General features: G+C 57.1%; 1 protein-coding gene across 1 annotated transcript in view; it reads right to left on the bottom strand.

The window, feature by feature from the left end:
- PRDM16 (PR/SET domain 16) overlaps positions 1–20,812 on the bottom strand; it is a 262,764-nt gene that overhangs the window by 40,291 nt on the left and 201,661 nt on the right. The window contains exon 13 of the mRNA XM_058553864.1: positions 9,502–9,636. Within this exon, the coding sequence (XP_058409847.1) occupies positions 9,502–9,636 (135 nt within the window). The remainder of the gene's footprint in view (positions 1–9,501; positions 9,637–20,812) is intronic.

Below are 20,812 nucleotides of genomic sequence, written 5' to 3'. Positions count from 1 at the left end.
AAAGTTCCTGTTCTCTGTCCTCAGTAGTAATTTTATTTGGCAATTATTCTCAGGTACATTATTTGGCAATTATTCTCAGGTACGTTGCTAAAATGATGACTAGATTTTAAAATGGAGAATAGAAACTGGACCATATTAACTTCTATAATTAAGCCAATTGTTATTAAGATCCAAGTTGTGCATCATTTTATCTAAAAACTTACACAGTGGCTGAATAATTGTTTTAAAATATCAGAGGAGCCACTGTGCTTTAAAACCGGACCCAAAGTGCATCCGACGCTCCCACAAAGCCCGGATGACCCCGGAGCGGTCCGGGGCGGTGAGTCAGGGGTTATTAATAAGCGAGGACAATCGCACTTTCATCTGGGCAGTGAGCGAATGCATCCAGCAAGCGCATGCTTAGTGCCGGCCACGCGCCACGAGCGCCCCCGGGCCGCAGCCTCCCTGCGCGCAGGCGGGGGAAGGAAGGGTCCGACCGCGGAGATGAGGGTCCGGCGGTCGGAGCGGCGGCGGCTTCTGCGGGTCCCCGTTAGAGGGCAATGTGGACCCGCCCGCGGCGTCCCTCCCCGGCTGCGCCCCGCGCCCCCGCCCCGCCCCGCGAGGCCTGGACGCGCGAGGCCGGCGGCGCGCTCTGACCTGGCGTCCCCAGCTCGGCGCGCGGCTCCGGGGCGGCCGCGTCCTCCCGCGGGCCGGGTTGCTGGGCTCTCTCTCCGGCCGGGCTTGCGGGGACTGGGCGCGGCCCGCCCCCCTCCTCCTCCTGCCCCACCTCCGGGTCTCCGGGACCCGCCACCCCGGCTCCTAGGGCTGCCGGACGCCCTCCTCCAACCCCCTCCAAGGGCCGCCGGACCTCCTGGAACCCTCACCGCACTGCGAGGCCGCCCCGTCCTCCCCCCTATCCCCCCAGCTTCGAGGGCTGCCCGACCTCCTGGGACTATCCACACCCCACCCCGCTCCAAGGGCTGCCGGATTCCTCCTCCGACGCCCTCCGAGGCCTCCTGGCCTCCGGGGGTACCCTCCCTGCCGGCGCGGACGCAGCCCCCGGGGCCGCCGCGGGAGGGTCTGGCACGCTCGGCCGCGGGGAGCAGTTTTGGGCGCAGCGGGCGCCCCCGCCCCGGGACCCACAGGACGGCCGCCCCGGGCGCCCCCTACCCGGCCCGGCCCGGGACCCACAGGACGGCCGCCCCGGGCACCTGGCGGGGGCGCGAGCGCAGGACAGTTGGGCGGCGGCCGGCAGCCGTGGCCCTCTGGACTTTGAGCCGCAGACGGCATTAATCGCTATTAGTGCTAATCGCAGGGCCCCGGGCGGGGCCGGGGGGTGTGCCCGACTTGCCTCCACCTGGAGGAGGGGGCCAGGAGGTGAACGGGCAGCGGCTAAGACTTTCCAAACTCGGCCGGCCCCGCGTGTGCCAAGGCGCGGAGGTCCGCCGGGCCGGCCCTGGTCCACACGGCAGCGGCCGCGTTTTCAGGCCTGTTTCCAATGGCACAAAGGCTTATCAGCCGGCCGCGCGCTGAGAAAGCCGCGGTTCCTGGTCCGCGGGGTCGGGCCACTTCCCGGGACAAAGGCCGGGCTTCGGTGGGAGCTGAGGCCGGGGGCGGTACAAATCGCGCATTTACTGTACCCAGCCGGGCCCCTTCCGTTCGAGTCTGTAATAAATTATTATTGCAGCCCCTTAAACATTCCTGAAGTCGGTTTATAACCTTCCTTTCATTGTGTGCCCCTAAGTCGATCATATTCAGACCCGAAGGCCAAGTTGGCATCATGGATAGGCTGAGCCTGGAGTTTTCACAAGAGGGGAGAGAGAAGTCTGTTCCTCAAGGAAAAAGAAACGCTGGTCTCTGACGCCCTTTCCTCCCCAGGCTGAGCTGCAGGAAAGGAGCCGAGATCAGGCATTGACTTAAGTGACAGCATCTAAGTCCTTACACCTCCCTCTGAACCACTGCGTCCCCTGCAGTATTCAAACCCTGTCCCAGGCCTTGGGTTGTGTGCCGGCAGGGCTGGGCTGGAATTTTCTCTCTGGTTTCGGGATCTGAGGGTGAGGAGAAGCCACAACAGCAGCTGAATTTACTAACCCCAATAAATGTGTGCTCTGAACAGCTTTAAAATCAACCATGCCAAACAGACTGGATCTGAAGTGAAATCCTGATTTCAACATCTCAGGTTCTCTTTGTAACGACAGTGACTTTATTGGACGTGGGTGAACAGCCCCCAAAACAGGTCGTCAGGATTACACCCACCTCTGCCTGTTTTCTTGCCCTTTTATTGCTCTCGAGACACACAGAGGCGCTCCCTGCCTCTGTGTGAAGATGAAGGAGCCCCGGGACAAACCAGTGGCCACGTTCTCAACAAAAGGCAGAGAAATTGCCTGAGAAAAGCTGGATTTAGCACAGGCTATGTTCATTTAGACCAAGACTTTTATAAAAATGAACATCATTATTTTTTCCCCCAACAACACTCTTTAAGATAGAAATATTTCAAATTTATAATGGCTGTCAGTTTTGGAAACTGTCTCCTTAGGGTTCCTTACGGTTTTTTTTCTTTGTTTTTTTTTTAAATCAATTCACAAGGAAAGATACTATTTTGGAATATGAAGATGTAAGTTCCACAATTTTCATTCCTACTTAATCTTAGAATTTTTAACAGATGAAAAACTCCATCCCAGTTACCCTGGGTAGAAAAGACTAGATTGCAGACTGAAGGCCCGTGGATGGAGCACAGGCTGCAGCCATGGCTCCCCACTCCCTAGAACAAATGGTTTTCTCAAAAATTCGGAAGTGATCAGGTGAACCGGACTACTTTTTTCCCCCGTTTGACCAGTTTGAGAAACTTGAAAGGAGTATGTGAGTAAAATAGGTGAAGTATCTTTCAGTGTGCTGATCTTTAAAAAAATCGCTCTCTCTCCGTCCTGGATTTCAAATTCAATTGTGCTTGAATTTGTGAAGGCTTCTGGTATGGTGTGCGATGGGCTTTTCACAAAAGACAAGCACACTTCGAGGGGAATTTGAATTTCTCTGAGATCGTTGCTGAAAAGCAAGTTCGCCCAGTGGCCCGGTCTGCCTCTTGCCTGTCCTTCTGAGAAAGGATGTTGGTCTGAGGGTTCTCCCTGGGCATTTTTTGTCTCTTGGAGATCCCCGAAGAGGCTAGGTGGGTCCCAGTGCTGCCTCATTGCTTCAAGGACTTGGGAGGCGTCACTGTGCATCTTCACTGTTTGCTCTCCCCACACTGTGGGCCCTCTCTCTCTGGGACAGGTTGTGGACACTGGAGCCCTGAGGCCGGCTGAGGGCTTGTGCATTTGGAGTTTAAAAAACAACCTACATGATGCTCCGGGATCCAGCAGGGACAGCGTGGAGCTGCCGAGGATCCGGGCAGAGGTCTTTATTTCTCTCTGCCCTTGTCTGTTGCTGCACTGCGGGAACCTTCCTCTGGCCTGCTCTGGCTGTCTGCTTTTTCAGAGCTGAGCAGGAGCAAGGGACAGCGGTTCTGGGGTCAGCACCATCCGCAGGCTCCAGGGACATGCAGGCAATTCCTTCCTCTGGCTGAGAGAGGAGAAGGCTTGGCACGTCTGGGATTTTCCCCGTTCCTCTCTTCCCGTGCGTGGCTGAAGCAACTTGTGCCTAAATCCTTCCATTTTGCTGCTATAGATTCTGTCACCTTCCCAGCAGTTCAAATTAAAAAAAAAAATTCTATACACTTATCTCTTTCTTAGTTGTACGGTTTGGATCTGGATATTATTTATACATATATACAAATATAAATTATTGGTCACAGTTAAATCGTCTTCATCATTCTTAAACAGCTTCTTCTAATAAAGTGTCCCATTTGATTAAGAAGGAAAAGAATATAAATTTTGACAAATGATTGTGGCCAGTGTTGTGACGGTGTGGTTGAATTTATATTTTCTTTTTTGCCAAGAAAAGGGTCAGTTTGCTCCCAAGAGGGCACTGTAAAATGCGACAGAGCTTTCTGACTCAAAACAAATTGGATATATTTTTAAGTCTTTTGTAAACTGGTTAAGAAATGCTAAAACGAGTCCCCTGCCCTTCTCACTTCCCAAGGGAAAATTGTATCTAATTGGAAGCTACCATTTAAACTGGCCAATTCATTTACAATTTTTAATTTAAAAGCTTGTGAGGAATAAAAGCAGAGGGAATAAGGAACTGTCGCCAGCGACGCGGCAGAGCAGGATGGTGGATGTCTGTGCCCTTTGTTTAAAGTCCGAGCCCCGACAGATCTGGCAGATCGCAGCCCTAATGGACAGAGGGTCCACGTTGGGCCCAGGAAAGGAAAGCAAAAGGAACATGCCCTCTGCCCTCCGCCGGCGGGCCGCCTTGGGCCCGGGAAGCACCGGGTTTTCATTAGGAACAAGCATTGGCTTCCTCGACAAGGCGCTGCGTGGTTATCAGTCGGCTGATCTGCTCACGAAATGCCTTTGCTTAACATGCTCGGCCAAGGAGATCAGCCTTTGTCTGCTTCCACTTTGGGGAGGCCAGCCCTTGGCTCAGGCTGAGCCCCTCACTCTGCTGGTGGAATGTGCTGGTGGTGCGGGTTTTCCTGATGCCCGGCCAGCCGAGGAGGGCAGCGTGGGCCTCGCAGCCTCTCCGAGGTGCACGGGGTAGGGGGTGGGGGGGTGTGGTCTGGAGCCTCCGAGTCATGCTCCCCAAGATGTGTGACTCCAGCACCATGTCACACCATCCTCAGCCTCACCGGCCATGTGACATCCTGCCACCGACATCCTCACCCTGTTGAGGGACGTGGGACCAAGAGAAAGAGCTGCGCCGTGAACAGGCCGATTCCCGCCCCTGCCTCCCCCCATGGGCACTTGATCTCCAAGCTCTTATTTTCTTTCTTAACATTAAAACAAATCCAGGAACAGACTCTGTCTGTGTCTCACGAAACATTTCAAACCAACGCATTTGCTCATAACTGCAGGAGAAAGTACCACCCAGGGGTGATCTGAGCGTCTTGAATTTCCCAAAAGGAAAAGCAGGAGTTGGAGGCTGGTGGAGTGAGAAGAGAGGCAAGGAGGGCCAGGGGAGGAGTCCTGCCACCCAAAGTGAGCTGAGGCCCCTGTGGGCTCTGCCCTGCCCTCTGTGCATGCTGAGCTCTACGGCCGTAATAGACCACCCCCCAAATCCCAGAGAAAGACTTGGTCCCTAGCAGTCTGCTGTGGATGTTTTATTCTAGCAGCCGGGTCGCTCTAAAGCCTGTGTTGACTCAAGACTGTCTGTGGGCTCTAGGCTAGTAGCAAACCACAGTCATCTTTTTTTAGGGAATGGGGTCTGGGCCAGAAGGAAATTGATGGCCCATCGTGGCCTCTGTTGCCCTGGGATCCCCTATCTGGAGCCACAGGGGGAGAACTGAGGCAGGCGCCAGAGGTGCAGGGCAAAGGGACAGGCTGGTCACCCCTCCCCGAGCTCTGCTGGGGCAGAAAACCCTCAGAGCCACGGGGCACCAACAGGGGGTCTCGTGGCAAAGCTGAGAACCTGGAGACAGGGCCGTGAGCACTGCCCTGCATTCCCATGGCCATAGGTGCGACACAGTCCGTGGACAAGACAGCCCAGTTCACGTGGAGCTGGAGGCTGCCGCTGTCTGGGAAGGAGGGGTGTTGGGGCCTCCGTGACTGCATCTCCACGGCCAGGAGGCAGCACACTGCCGGAGTTCTCTGGGGAACTTTCTGGACACTTGTTGAATTCTTTCAAGCCCCGGGGTTCACTTTTTCTCACATCCATCTTCCCCTGCCCCAAATCACCGCATAGGAGCACACGCGCCAGCCTTCGCCTGTCCCAGGGCGCGCCGGGTGAGGCTGGGAGCAGGACACATGGCCAGGGGTCTGGCTCCGGGGAGGAGGAGGCCTGGCCAGATGGACAGAAGAGTCCCTGTGGGTGCTATGCTGCCAGCCTCTGGGTTCCCCGTGTGTCCACAACGTGAGCTGGAGAGCCGCTCGCTGCTCAGGGCTGCCCGGGGTGCGTGGGCTGCGCCCGTTTCCAGGACCCGTCTGAACGCACGAGGCAGGCCACCAGCACAGGCCGTGCCGGGCTGAGGTTGATGACGGCCCCCCGACCTCCAACCTCCAACGACGTGTGGGTCTCTCCAAAGACACAGGACCGTCTAGGAGGCCAGGCTGTTCAGAACTGCCCCTCACCTGCCACTCGTGGGGGCCGCGGCTTCAGGAACTTCCTCTTTAGGGCCCTGAGACTCTCTCCTGCCCAGTCTCCTCTGTCCTCTGAAAAGTGGGGCTAAGGTCATGTGTCTTGAACTTCAAGACAACATTAGTGCTTTTCTGACTTAAATGACTTCCCTACTGAATCCCATCTGGCAAACCCAAAACTGTTTTATGGGTCTCAGATCTTCAATCTGGATCCCTTCCCCTCTGTGTCCGTGCTGGGCTGGGAGGAGGTGTGCGTGAGTGGGTGCGGCGGAGAGAGAAAAAGGGAAATTGTTCCCTTAAGTGTGTTTGTGTGTTTGTGTGTGTGTGTGGGGGGGTATCCATAAGTGCCAGGAAATCCTGGTAGAAACTCTTGGGATTATGGAAATCTGAGAAACCCCATTAATAGTGTGTAATGTTTCCTTCTCAAAGAGGAGCCTGTCTTCAGATATCTTTGTTGTAGTATTAACATTTCAGGGAAGCTTTTATTCCAACTCCACATAGGGTCATGTCGGTGGCTTTGCAGCAACCCGTGTTTCCAGCGGTCAGAACCGGGAACGGAAATATTTTCCGCTGAGGCTGTGTGCCCTTCCCACTGAGAGAGAGCAAGTCAGTTTTTGGGAGACTGTTTAAAAAATAGCTTGAAATATATTATATCCCATTCAAAAAGGCATTTCTAAAAGTCCCTTCATTCAACCAACAAATATTGAGAGTCTATGAGTAACTAAGAGCAGTTTTTCATATTATTATTACTGTTGAAAATTATGAGTATTATTTTTCAAAGGAAAATTGCTCATTTTCCTTTGATATCTGAAATGCAATGTTGCGATTTTAGGAGGAGAAGCTAGGTGCCTGATGACTTTGCCAGCACCTCCCCTCCTGGTGCCCACCAGCCAGCCGCCTCTCACTGGCTCCTGCTTTCCCAGGCATTTTGGAGGCCACAGCCACACAGCTGATTTAAGTTTGGAGGGGCGCCTTAGCAGGGATGTTGGCTGGAACGTCAGCGGGTCTGTAACAACAGCAATCACGCGCCGTGGGCGCAGGGCTCCCGTCTCCTCGGAGGGCTGAGGGGTTGACAGGCCCCAGGCGGAGGAATTTCCCTGCTTTGGGGCATTTGGTGCCGCATTCGCTCAAATGCACATCCCAAGCTCCCCCTGAGTTGTGAACTAAGGTGGGGATAATTAATCCCCCGAGGAGGCCGTGTTGGGGAGAAATGTCCAGCAGGTGAGGAGGAGTCTGAAGGAATTTTGATGTCACGTTGGGTTTAAGTAACAGCCAGGTACAGTTGAGACGATAGGACGGAGCTTTGGAACGGGTCAGCGTCGGGCGGTGGAAGTGGGTTAAATGAAAGGGAGTCAGTGAGAGTTAAGGATTATTCTTCCATCTCAGCAGAAAGTATTTCTGTCCCCTGGTCCTGACGATGGAAAGACAGTTTGCTGCAAAACATTCACTTCCATTTGGACTCCGTGTGGAGCTGAAATAAAAGCTTCCCTGAAATTTTAATAATAAAACAAAGATGCTGGAAGACAGGCTTCTCTTTGAGAAGATTATACATCTCATTTGCTTTTTTAAAGCTTGTTCCATAAAGATACCTACTTTACTGCTTAAATTTGGTTCACACAGTCTAACGGACATTTATTTCTTAAATAAAAAATCTGGATCCTTCGTTATTCTATCCCGCGTCTCACAAAAGTGCAGTCCTGGGCCCTGCCCCATGGCGTTCCTTCTACTGCCCCTCGGCTTCCAGACCCACAACCAGGGACACCCGCTCTCCGCAAAGAAAGTGCGATGCAAAGACCGTCTGTCTGTGCTTTAAATCCAGTTCTCCTTCGCTCACGTTTCATTCTCATCTGGAAGAAGGAAAGCTTTTTTTCTTTTAAAGTTCTCTCCTAATTTTTATGATCATTCCTTTCCCTTTATTTCTGCAATATTTTTGGCAATCAGAAAGACAAGTTATTTTCCAAATTTTGGGTTCTGACTATCAGCTGTACACGTTCCGGTAGCAGAGGCGGATTCGAGCTTCACGGCATCCAGCACCAGCTTGTGTCCAGGGAGAACTGCTCGATCCAGGCTGCCCCACGGCCGAGAAGCAGATGGAGCAGATGAGGGAGAGCCGCCCGGCAGCTGACGGGGGTCCTGGGGACCTCCCTGGTGTGCGCTCTCTGCGTTTCTTAATGCAAAACTATTTCCCTCAAGTCAAGAGCCTCGAGCCGATGTTAATGGTTTGCACAGGCGACGTGAGAATGTAACCTTTGTTATGTGGTCTCAGCAAACATTTTTGAAAGCAATGGAATCCTTTTTGCAAATGAAATCTCATGTGTAACCCAAGATATTACAGGCAAAAGCAAACTGCTCTGATGGAAGGGGCCGTGCTCTCCGGGCTCCCCAGGAACCCAGTGCTCTGTGAACACAGAGTGAAAACGTGGCCCCAGGAGCCTGGCTCCAGAGCGTGAAGAGTCTTGGGGGGCCACTTGCAAACTTGTAACTAAAGACATCGACTGAGAGCTCCCAGCACTGGGGACACGTTGCCTTCTTGGTGGATAGAAACTCCGCACAGCATCTCCTGTCCTGATCAGCTCATGAGTCTGGACATCTGCCACGAGGACTGAGAGCCAGCGATGCCTGCATCCCTGGGGTGGCACGGATGCGCTGCGGTGAGCGAGGATCAGGCAGGCCGCACGGTGTCCTCGGCCCCAGGGGGCTGGCAGCAGAAGCGAAGGTTATCCTTGGCCCTGGTGAGGCCTGAGGCCGAAGTCAGGACCACACAGCCCAGGAAAAATATTAGTTGGCTCCCCCTGCGGGGCCAAGATTTTGTGCCAAAACAAGGCCAGTCACCTCTGCAGGCTGGCCGGGCTGCCACAGTGATTCTGGGGGGCTCTGGGCAGCTGGGGCTGCATTTCAGCCTTCCAGATAGCCAGCGCTGACCCTTCTGGAGAGCTGGGTTAAACAGAGTCACTCAGACACAATTCTCAAGCAGCTGGGTCCAGCCCTCCGCTTCTCTCATGGAGGGTATTTGTAGGGAATGTGGACCCCCTGTAGTTTCGGATCCTGCCCGCTCCGGCTGCCTTTCTTCACGCAAACTATCATCTTTCGGCTCTCAAGCCCAGTCAGCCTTGGGCGAGGCTGCTGACCGCAGGCTTCAATGGAGCATTCATGGGGTGTCAGTGAGCTCCCGGAAACTCAGTGTTGGCCAAGTGTCAAATAGCCGCCCCCGGTGCAGGACCAGGCTTGGCAAAGCACTCGGCAGAGACGCAGCTGACCCTTCACCTCGGCACCCCCACTCCCATCCATCTTGGTGCCAAGGCCCCCAGGACAACTCCAAGGGCAGAAGTCCCCTGTGTGCCAGTCCCGGACCTACCTGCTCGTTGATCTGACACATGGTGAGGTTCTGGTCATCGCAGGAGCATGCTACACGGATGTACTTGAGCCAGCTGCCAGCCCCTGCCTGATTAGCATCCACGCAGAACTTCTCGCTGCCCAGGTCTTCGGAGATCTGCCCAGCAGGAAAGAAAACCGAGAAGCGTCAGAGACATCCTGTGTGCTGGTCAGCGCTCTCTGCACTCGCCCAACGAGAAACCCAGCTGCCTGGGCTCAGAGCAGGAAGGCAAGTCAGCGTCTGGACCCCAGCCCACCCACTGGGCACCAGGGGGCCCTTGGCCCCCCTAGCCTGCCCACACCCAGGAGCCCCCTGGATCCCAGTGGGGAGGTGGAGGCAGGATGACGGCCCTTTCTCTTCTCACCGAGTGGATCACGGCCCTGGCCCGGCAATAAAAAGTGCCACCAGTGTTGCAAAAACTCCCCAGCAAAGCCGTCCCACGTGTGAGAAAGCAGAGGCCACCTGTGTCTCAGAACAGAGCCCTCTGCTAAGGAGAGTTGGGGCGCTGGGCTGGAGAAAAACGTTCTTGAAGGTAAAGGTGTTGTTGGGGTGTGTGGCTGCATACAAGCCTGGGTGCGAGTGTGCGCGCATGTGCATGCATGTGCGAGCATGTGTGTGCGTGTGTGTGTGCACACTCACCCCAGCGTGCACATCACCCTGAAAGTAAGAAAACATTTAATTTTCTTAAAAGTGGAAACTTTCCTTTTGACCCTCGGAAGCATGCCGACGCCCAGCCTCTCAGCACCCTCAGAGGCCACGCGGCTCTTGAGTGGTGTTAGTGACTTTGTTGTTGCTCTCGTGTTCTGAGCACCCTGACTCACAGAAGCCGGAGCTTCTCAGGGTGTGCACCTCTCAGTAGTTGTTTATGAGGACACCTGACTGCTGTCCCCTGCTGAGAGAGGGACTCCCCTAGACCTGCTGGACCCTGAGGGGGAAGCTGTAGGCGGGTCCCTCCCATCCTCCCACCTGCTCTGCGGGTGGGTGCCTGCTTCGGGGTCTGAATCCAGAGCTGTGGAAGCCGGTAGCATCTTGGGCGAGCTTCCTAGGCAGCCCAGCCCCAGCACTGAGGCGGTAGGGGGGAGGGAGGGAGGGGCTGAGGCCACCACCACACTGAGGTCCTGCAAGTAGGAAGGGGTGTCCAGGTGGGCAGGGTGTCCAGGTGGGCAGGATGTCCAGGTGGGCAAGGTGCCTTGGTGGGCGGGGGTGTCTAGGTGAGTAGGTGTGTCCAGGTGAACAGGTATGTCCAGGTGGGCAGGTGTACCTAGGTGGGCAGGTGTATCTAGGTGAGCAGGTGTGTCCAGGTGGGCAGGTGTATCCAGGTGGGCAGGTGTGTCTTGGTGGGTAGGTATGTCCTGGGGAGCAGGAGTAATGGAAGCAGAGTGTCAGAAGGACCCACTGAGGTCAGGGCACCATGGCTTCTATTCCCTGGAGGGTCTCCTGAGTGCCCTGTTATGAACAGTAAGGACAAGGGAAGGAGGCTGTCCCCTTGGGGCCTGGAGAAGCCCACTTCTGGCTAGAGAATCAGGACGCTTTGTAAACACCCAGGTGCTCTATGGACAATTTTTTTTTTTTTGCTTAAGGAACATTGCCCCTGAGCTAACATCTGTGCCGATCTTCCTCTACTTTGCATGTGGGTTGCCACTGCAGCATGGCTGACGAGTGGTGTAGGTCCATACCTGGGATCCGAACCCTCGAACCCAGGCCGCCAAAGCGGAGTGAGCCAAACTTAACCACTACGCCACCAGGCAGGCCCCCCATGGACACTTTTTGTGTGTGTGTGTGAGGAAGATCGGCCCTGAGCTAATATCTGTTGCCATTCCTCCCCTTTTTGCTGAGGAAGACTGGCCCTGGGCTAACATCTGTGCCCATCTTCCTCTACTTTATATGGGACACCACCACAGCATGGCTTGCCAAGCAGTGCGTTGGTGTGCTCCTGGGATCCGAACCTGCAAACCCCGGGCCGCCGAAGCGGAGCACGCGCACTTAACTGCTACGCCACCAGGCGGGCCACCCTGGGACACTTTTTAATTGGCTGAGGGCCCCACCGGCCTCTGAGTCAGCGAGGAAACGGAGGTTTCAGGGGCAGCTGCTTTGCTGCGGGATGCACAGAACCTGCCTCTAGTCCATCTGCACGTTCACACCCTGTCGCACCCTGAAACCCCTCCTGGAACCCCTGGCAGCCCCTCCTATAAATGACAAGTCCCTGAGTGGATACGCTGGGGCTCAGCTTTGCTGACACCTCCAGAGGCTGATCTGGAAAGGGGCCATGAGCCGAGGGGCCTCCGTTTGGAGAATTCTTCAGTTTGGGGGGACCTTAACCAAATGGGCCTAATTCTGAAAGAGAAGAGAGAGACCCATGGGCCCAGGCAGGATGGAGATGAGGCACGGGAGGGAGGGACACTGTGGCAGCAGAGAAGCTCTCTGTCCCAGTCTTCCAGCCCTCAGCCACTCGTGCCCAGACCCTCAGGATGCCAGGGGAGAAGGGGACTGGGACTGCTCTGTGCTGGCACCAGGGGGCCACTGGGCTGGCTGGTGGGGGGAGGAGCACAGGCCCACGTGGGAGTGCGGCCACGTGCCCCCTCCCCAGGCACTAACCTCTCATGCCCCCTCTCCTCTCACCCCAACTGCAGGAAACCCGCTGAAAAACCCACCAAGCAAACCCTGTGGTTAGTGGCACTTTGACTCGATGAGGCAGCCCCACCGCCTTCCTCTGCCACAGGGAGGAAGAGGGCCTGGCCAGCCAAGACTGACGGACCCCACCCCATGCCACGGGTGGGGGCCTGAGCTCCCTGTGGTCCCCACCTCATGGCATCTGCACAGATGGGTGCCAGCGGGGGGGCAGTCTGGTGTCTCTGTCTGTTTGCCAGTCTCTCTGGGTCTCTCTCCATCACCAACCCCCAACATGGCCCAGTCTGGGACTGGTGAAGATGGTAAACGATGCTGAGAGCCATACAACCATTCCCCCTCCCCCCACCAGCTTCTTCTGGGGGCTAGTTGTTGACTCAAGGGTGTTGCCTCACCTTGACAGGCTTGAGGCCTGTCTCCTCAAGAAATCCCTGGAAGAAGAATCCATCTAACTAACTAACTAACTAACCAACCACTGCTTTAAGTGCTTGGAAGCTCCCCTCCATCCAGTTTGCTCATACATGTGTGTGTATGAGAGTGTGCACGTGTGTGTGCGTGTGTGTGTGTGTTGGGGTGCCACTCGCGGGGCCATAGGGGGCAGTCAGTCAGTTGTATTTCGGGAAATGACAAATCAGCCCCATGAAGAAATGGCCCCGAGGCCCCTGCAGGACCCTGACCTGCCCCATGAGCCGCCCGGCTTCCCTCCTGCTCACGGGCATCGCCCATCTGAGCTGGTCTTTGCCACCATCTTCCAGAGCCCGCCCTCCTGTCTCCCCTCCTCACACTTCCCCGGGTGGTCCTGGGATGCGGGTTTCAAACGCGGCTGTGGGGTCCCAGGCCGAGCCCCTGAGGCAGATTCTCTGGGGGGCTGGACTCTGCATTTTGCCTCGTAGACTCACTCCCCAAGGCGCTCTCTGTCTTCCACAGTGAGGGGGGCTCTGTGCACCTGCTGGGGTGGTCCTCTGCCGTCCCCTTTCTCTCTGTCACCCCAGAGAGCATGCTTGACCTTTTAGGTTCTCAAAGGACTTGTTCTGGAGGGAGGTGAAGAGAAGCACAAGAGGCTGAATGCAGTGACAGCCTGCTGCCCTCTCACTCCTGTGGATCCTGTGTCATCACAGGACAGCCGGAAGGTTCCAGGCTCATCCCACTCAACCTCACACCCGAGCCCTTCCTTAACATCGTGAGCAAGTCCACACTTCTGCTGGCACACCTGCAGGCCCAGGGACCCCCACGGCGTGCTCCCAGACAGCCTGGTCTACCGTTGATCCTGTTGCATCATGAGGAATCGCTTTTGGATGAGAAGACCCTGCCTTCCGGTAACTTCGCCTCTTGGTCCTCGCAGAACAAGCCTCTCTCTTTTCCACACGACGGGCCTGCAGGTATGTGAGCACGGCCCGTGTGCCAGGGTAAACATCCCAGTTCTCTCAAGCGTGTCTGAACACGGACATGGCTGGGTGCTCACCCACAGGAGACACTAGACTGGGTCTCTTGCCTGTCCCTGTCCCCTTGGGGTACAGGGCCTAGGGCTCGGAGGCCGCAAATCCTCGGTGACTTCCTGTCTGGCTCCAGCTCTGCTCCCACTCTCTGACCAGCAGCCTCTCCTTCCTGGTCACTCCTGGGAAATATCCCTCCTCCTTGACCCGGAAGCCTGGTCACCCAGCTCCTGACCATGTGGATGGTCCTAGGGTGGGAGTTACTTCCTGGTGGCCCCGACAGGTCAGAGGAGACCTTCTCCTGGTGGGCACCCTGGCCGGCTTTCTGGGGGGATGCAGGTCTCGGTTAACTCCTTCCTTTCAAAGAGACTCAAGCTCCACCTCTGAGACATGTCAGGGGAACTGCTGACCCTCACCTCCGGGGAAGGCAGAAGCAGCCCTGGTTGTGGGGCCCTGAACTAGCAACAGATGCACTGGGAGAGGTGCCTGTGTCTGTTGTCATGGTCGGGCAACAGGGGCCTCACCTGGGCCCACCCGGGCCCACCTGAATGATGGAGCAGGGGGCCGGAGGCTTGGAAGCTGCTGCTTTTCTGTTTCAGAGCAGGGAGGTGCTCGCAGGGGCGGCCACGGGTCCGGGCTTCTGGCCAGGTGGGCAGGACGCTGCCGGTCTGGCTTCTTGTTTGGGGCATGGACCAGCCTGTGCCGTTTCTGACTCCAGAAAGGGAGAAACAGGCTGCAGATAATTGCCTCCCTCTTGCTTCCTTTCCTTTCAGCTCTCTGCCCTCCTCCCGGGACCTCTGCAGTGGCGGAGCTTGGGCCTTGAGAACTCACACCACGAGGCCGCGTGGACTCAGGTCTCTTTGTGCCAGTGTGGCCCCTTACTCATGACCGAGGCAGCTGCTGTTATTGCCCCATTTTACAGGGCAAGAGATGGAGGACCCAGGAGCAGGGGTGCTCCCAGCCCAGGCTGCCCCACTCTCGAGCTGTGCCGTCAGCTGCCGCCCTGCCAGCTGTCCACAGTCCGGCGCCAGGTCAAGGACCAGAGGGAGGGCCTCCGTGTCTGCTCCAAGAATCACGCACGGGATTCTGTGTGCTCTGGAATCCAGAAAACAGGCCTGGGCGGTCACAGGTCCATCTCCACCCCCCTTTTGGAGTGTCCCGTAAGGTCAGGTCAAGGTCATTGCCTCCCAACTCAGCAGGGCCTGAGGCCTGGTTTGGTCTGTGGCTCAGAGTCCGGGCCCCAGGAGGCCAATATAGTTAGAAGTGCACGAAGGAGGAATGAATGACCTGCAAAGCGCCCACCCTGGGCTGTGCGGGTTGTGCGGCTCTGCTCAGGGCATGAGCGAGGGAGGGAGCGAGGGAAGGAAGGAAGAGGGTGGCCCAGCCCGGGCACCTCCTCCAGGCTGACTTCAGCAGGCAGTGGCCCAGAGGCTGCATGGCCGCAAGGCTGAGTCTCTCTCAGACCTGAAATCCACTCCCCTGCCTGATCCTGCTCCAAAGCCGGCTCCGGGCTGTTTGGAGCTGAGCCTCGGGAATCCCAGAGCCTCCAGAGGAAGCTGCCCTCCTGCCCACTCTCCCCCACTGGGCCTCACGGGCCTCCCTGCCCCTCGTCCCCCCGCCAGCTCCTCCAGCTCGTAAATCACCTCCATCAGAAACGCTGAGTTACGAAGCAAAGGGATGGAAAAATTCTCTTAACCTTGACAATTTTTTTTGCACATCATTTGAGGTTTCCTGCACTTCTAATTTGTGGGCTCTCTGCTGGGCTGGTTCGCTCACGTTAATGGGCACGGCCAGCCACCGGCCCGTCCGGGGTGTGCGCAGGCGGGCCCGCCAGGCATCTGTCGTCGGCTCGCCTAATGGACTCCGAGCAAGCAGGAAGAGGCGGCCCCAGAGTCTCCCTCTCAGCCCGAGACTTGTGCTATAATGCCACTCCCCCCGAAGCCCGGGTATGGCGTCCACCTACGACAATGGGCGGGAACCCAGTGCGGGGGCCTCCTCACTCTGACCCCTTCTTTAAGGACCCACGAGCTGACTGGGAGCCACGGGCCCTGGCCACAGAGCTGTGTGGGTCTCGTCTTTCCGTAGGCACACGCACATGCACACACCATGGTTACAATTTATGGCAGCCATGAGGAGCTGAAACAGAAAGTCTATTCTTGTGATGGAAGGAGGTGGGTGAAAGGCATTCTGGAAACACCTCTGTCCGGGTGTGGACACGGAGCCGGGACAAGCTCATAAATCCCCCGACCTGACTCTCATTATGGGGCTCAGTGGTGATATGACCAAACACTAGGGAGAAATGTGGCTGGCGGGACAGGGTCACACTGCTGCCAAGCAGACAGGAGTCCTGGCGGGTGGGTCACAGCCCTGGAGCCCTACCTGCTCCAGCTGAGAGGGAGGTGGGAGACAGAGGGAAAGGAGGGAGGGGGAGGGAAGGAGGGAGCAGGGAAAGGGGGAGGGGAGCAAAAGAGGGGGAGAGAGAGTAAAGAGAGGAGAGAGGGAGGTAGGGTGGGAGGGGGCTACTGGGTAAGTCATGGAGCTGGTCCTCCAAGATGGAGGCCAGCCTGTCTCCTAGCTCGTGAAGAGAAAGGGATAGAGAGAGCCAGTGTTTTCTGGGGCTTGTGTCTGGAAGAAGCTGGCTGGGGGCTCCTAGGAGCCCCAGATGATCTTGGTTTCCATTGGACAGTCAGGGCAGAGATGTGTGTGTTCTGGGGGTAAGGGCGAGAGTCTGTTGGTCTTAGCGACCCAAGTGCACACCCCAGGATGAGGATGCTACAAGAAGAAGCCGGGTGCTCGACAGGGGAGACTCTGATGCCACAGCAAGGCAGATGCCCCAAGTCCGTGCCTGGAGGATTTGTTCTGTGTCAGCAACAGGCAGAGCCTCTCGGCTTAGAGCCCGACCCCAGAAACCACACCCTAGAGTGTTTTGGGGCCACAGATATCTTCGAAGGTCTGATGAAAGCCATGGACCAGAAATTATTCAGACATCCAAACGCCACTTGAACTCTCAGGGTTCTTAGACCCTCTCTCCCCAAAATACTCAGACACCCAGGTGCCACAGAGCTTCCTGGGGTTCACAGACCATCTCCCACAAAGCACCCAGACCCTCGGGTGCTGCGGCGCTCTGGGGATGCCCTACCCCCCCCGGGGCCCAGACGACGGAGCTCTGCTCCCCGCCGGCTGGGGTTTCCTCTTAGCTCTAACTCCCTCTCCGTCCCCTCCTCCCTTTCCATCTGATTCTTACTTGACTCTCCCTTTCTTTCTTTGCCTCTTGGGGTGGGGGCTGCACACGAGGGGGGACAACTCTTCCAGCAGCGTCTGCGCACTTTGCAGAAAACAGGAGGGTAAGACAGCGGCAAAGCAGAGAGTTTCGGGTTGACGTCGTGAGTCCTGAGCCCTCTCTGGGTCCCGATCTCGTCCACATCACACAGGGGACAAGAAGGGAGGCAGACCCAGGCCGTGCAGGCTGTCCATGCTGCCTGTTGCAGGACCCAGCTCACCAGCCCCACTGGGACCCGAACACACCTTCGCTCCAGAGGTGTCCCCGAACTCTGGGCCTGAGTGGGGTGTTGGGGGCTGGGCTTCTTCCCAAGCATGCGTCTTGTCCACACGGCAAGTCTGCACCTTGTCTCATTGGCCAGGGGCTGTAGCCCGGACCCATCAGAAATAAACAGGCAAATTGGTGACTCAAACTAGTGCTCCTAAGTCTACAAGGAAATAAATGAATGAAATACAGACTCACTCAGACACAGAAACCCCTCAGGGTGACGGGCAACGAGAGGGTGTCGGCAATGGAGAGGTCTTTTGAAATCTTAGGCCCAGCAGCTGAGCTATCTCTACAGGCAGCCCACGAGGTGGGTGAGGAGCCTCGCAAAGGGGTGAGCGCTCCGTCACTGAGGGAATTCAAGGAGAGCTTGGTGGCCACCACCACCCTCTAGGGTGGTCTGAAAGGAGGCTGGGCTCTCTGAAGCACAGGTGCCTTTCTGGCCCTGAAATTGCACAATTGTCAGTTTGATAACACGGGGGCTGTCCGGGGTTCTGCCTCAGTTTCTCCTTTGGAACTAGAAAACCTCTTTCCTGCTTTCTGGCTGCGTGGAGGCCCATGCTCCATGCATGCGAGGTGAACTGTGAGGAATGTTGATTTGTCCTTGGTAGCTTGTTGAAGACATCCAGAATGGAGCCCTGTGCCCACACCCAAGAGCACTCAAGTGTGTGCATGCTGCGGGGACATATTTCTGGCCCCGGGAATATGTGGCCATACATATCTGTGGGCACCAGCTGCTTCCCTGGCTGGCTGCACCTGCTCATCCGCTCTTCAGAAATGTGCCAGTGAGGGTGCTGGTCACAGCAGGCCCTTTCCTGGGTCTTCTGGGTAGGCAGGAAGTACAGACTCCTGGCCTGTGGGGAATCTGCAGTGGGTGCCCCAGGACCCCTAAAGGGACAAACCAGCCTTGGCAGTGAGTGGGAGAGGGGACGCAGCAAACAGGATCCATCCTGTGTGCCTCCCTTTAAGACCCCCTCTGCCCACCTGTGTGTGTGGCTCCCTGGAGTTTCTTGGGGTGCCCCAAAGAGCAAGCCCCCAGTCACTGCAGAGAGCCCAGGGCCTGGCCTCGGCCCCAGTAGGAGGGGACCCTCCTCACAGATCCAGGGACAGCTTGCTGAGCCAGGAGCCGATGGCGGGGAGTCTGTGGACCATCCCTCTGTGGGATGGCAGGCTGCTGCAGCCATGCCCGGAGGACAACCATGCCCAGAGGCTCCGTCTTCAGACGTAATCGCTGGGAGCAGATGAGAGTATAAGTCGTTTCCCTGGAGACGTCGTTTGTAAACTGAATTTCTGTCATAGGGACCCCCGTCTATGGACGCACCCTCTTTAAAGTTGTCCTGCATTACGGTCAAAAGGGAAGTCCTCCCCGAAGGTGAGTGCCCTGTGTGTGGCTTGCTGGCTGGTTGGGAGCAGGGTGGAGAGGGTCTTGCTGTGAGGAGGGGGGCAGAGCTCTTTCACAGCGGGGGACGTCGAGGTAGCAGCAATAATAAGACACCCCCAGCCCCTCCCTGGAGACATCTGGGGCCCCAGGGTCCGGCCCTGGAGCTCCTGACATGTGCCCGGCGCTAACAGTATCCCACATCCCCCCAGAGAAGGCCCGTGTGTCACCCGGCGGGCCGGCCCCAGTCAACGGTGACGGCACACAGTCATGTTCTCCTCGTCAAGCCCAGGTCACCAGAGTGGGTCCAACTCCACTGAGAGTTCCAAGTAAGAGCAAGCAGGGTGACTTGTTGACACCAGCTCCTGGGGCAGCTGGGGCCTGGGCCCTGCTCCGCCCTCTTGCTGAGAATGATCTGGATGGCGGACATCCCAGGACTGGCCTTATGTCCCTCGGGGGACAGCTGCGTTGGCAGCTGGCTGGGCTCCTTCCTGCTGAAATCCTGCCCGTCTCTCTCACTGTAGGAGGGAGTGGATTCTTCACACCCGGTGGGGCCGAGTCCTGAGCCCCCACCGCACCCACCCCGAGGAAAGCCGCGGGTGCTTCTGCCTGTCCTGCCTGCGGGATGGCCGCTGGAAGTGAGCGGAACCATCAACCAGGTGGACCGACCCACTCTGTGGCCTTTCTGCGGCATCTCTCACAAGCCAAGACCGGGTTTCAGCTGCTGTGTGGACCACAGGGTCAAAGCAGGGATTTCAGGCTGGCCCTGAACCTGCTGAGCAAAGCAAGCAACCACGGACCTAGGGCCTCCCTTCCACCCAACCCCCCGGGAGACGGCTGGTGCTGCATGGGTGGCTACTTGCCAGAGCGGATGGCTGCAGAGGTTTCTGACCTCACGTGATCCAGCTGTAATCTAATTAATTAATCTGGGTGTAAATGCCTGGCACCGCAGTGGGGGGACCGGGACCGGTCTTGTGGGTGCCTGTGTGCAGAAGCACGGTCCCGCCGGGGCTCGCAGCTAACACCCCAGCCTCATGGGGGTTCTGCTCCCTGTGGGGTGGAAACATCCACCTTCAGTCCTGCCGCTGACATTGGGACCCGGAGGCCGCCTAGAGAGTTTGATGCTCAGATAGGGGCAGAATCGTGAAAGCCACCGATGTGCCAACACGGGACAGTTGGGACAGGTAAAGGCTATCGGCGCGGAGAAGCCCCCAGATCCTGGCCTGGCTTGTGCAGTCCCCCTAGCTTGTGGGTTCCTCCCGGGCCCCTCCCGGCCCCCTCCTGGCCCCACAGCTGGCCTCAGGCCTGCCCTGCTCCTCGGGCTGATGTGGTTCAACGCCAGCAACCCAGCACCTTTTCAAGCCCCAATTTGATCTGAAGTTGGGCCCAGAGCAGAAGCCTCTGAACCTAGGGCTGCTCACGACCACAGCCTCAGCTGTGACATTCTGAAGTGAGAAACTTTTGTTTTGTTTTTTGATCATGAAAAAGATTGGAAAAAAAAAAAAGCCCAACAACCCAAACCAGAGGCTCGTGGCAGGTCCTTGGCCAGGGTGAGGTGGGAGCCCGGCTCTGCCCACAGGAAGCGGTTCCTCTGTCGAGCTGACGCGAGGCGCCCCAGGGGCGTCACATTCATAACCTTTCTCCAGCCACATAGACGGTAACAAACTGCAGAGCTTGTGAACGGGGCACCCCCCACACAGGTGCAAGAGGAATTCCCACAATGGCTAAACCGCTGCAAACTGGGGGGCAGGGGCTTCTAAAACCTGCTGGCACGCTCCCCGGGGCCCGGGGCAGCGGCCTAGACTTCCTCTTTGCGGGACAAAAGCCCCAAGTGGGGAAGCCAAATTCCAGGCAGAGGCGCCCACCAAGGACCCACAGGGCCTCCTCACCCCGCTCTGTCCCCTTTGGCTGGCACTTCTGCACCCTCCAGCCCACAACCTCGGTAGGCGCCACTCAGAGGCCTAGGGCCTCCTCACCCACAGGCGCTCTCGGACATCCCCACCACTTCGGACAAAGACCAACGCAGGCTGCATCCGGGAGAGACGTCCAGACGCACCTCTCAGAGAACTGGACACCGGGCTGAGAGAGGCTCTGGACTTCTCACCCCTTCCTGTTCTCTGGACATCCTCTTGTTCTCTGGAGCGGTCAGCGATGTGCAGAGCCGTGGCCCTGGAGCCTGTCCCCCAGGGCTCTCGCCACCACACCCTTGGTCAGGACGAGGCAAGTCCCTGTGGCCACCACCACCCTACAGACTGCTGATGCTGCGATGACTGCTGCTCCAGCTGCTGGTCGCTGCTAAGTTTCACTACTGTC

This window comes from Diceros bicornis, chromosome 13 (assembly GCF_020826845.1).
Source record: "Diceros bicornis minor isolate mBicDic1 chromosome 13, mDicBic1.mat.cur, whole genome shotgun sequence".
NCBI lineage: Eukaryota > Metazoa > Chordata > Mammalia > Perissodactyla > Rhinocerotidae > Diceros > Diceros bicornis.
The sequence above is the reverse complement of the archived record's forward strand: the minus strand, read 5'-3'. Positions and strand labels throughout refer to the sequence as shown.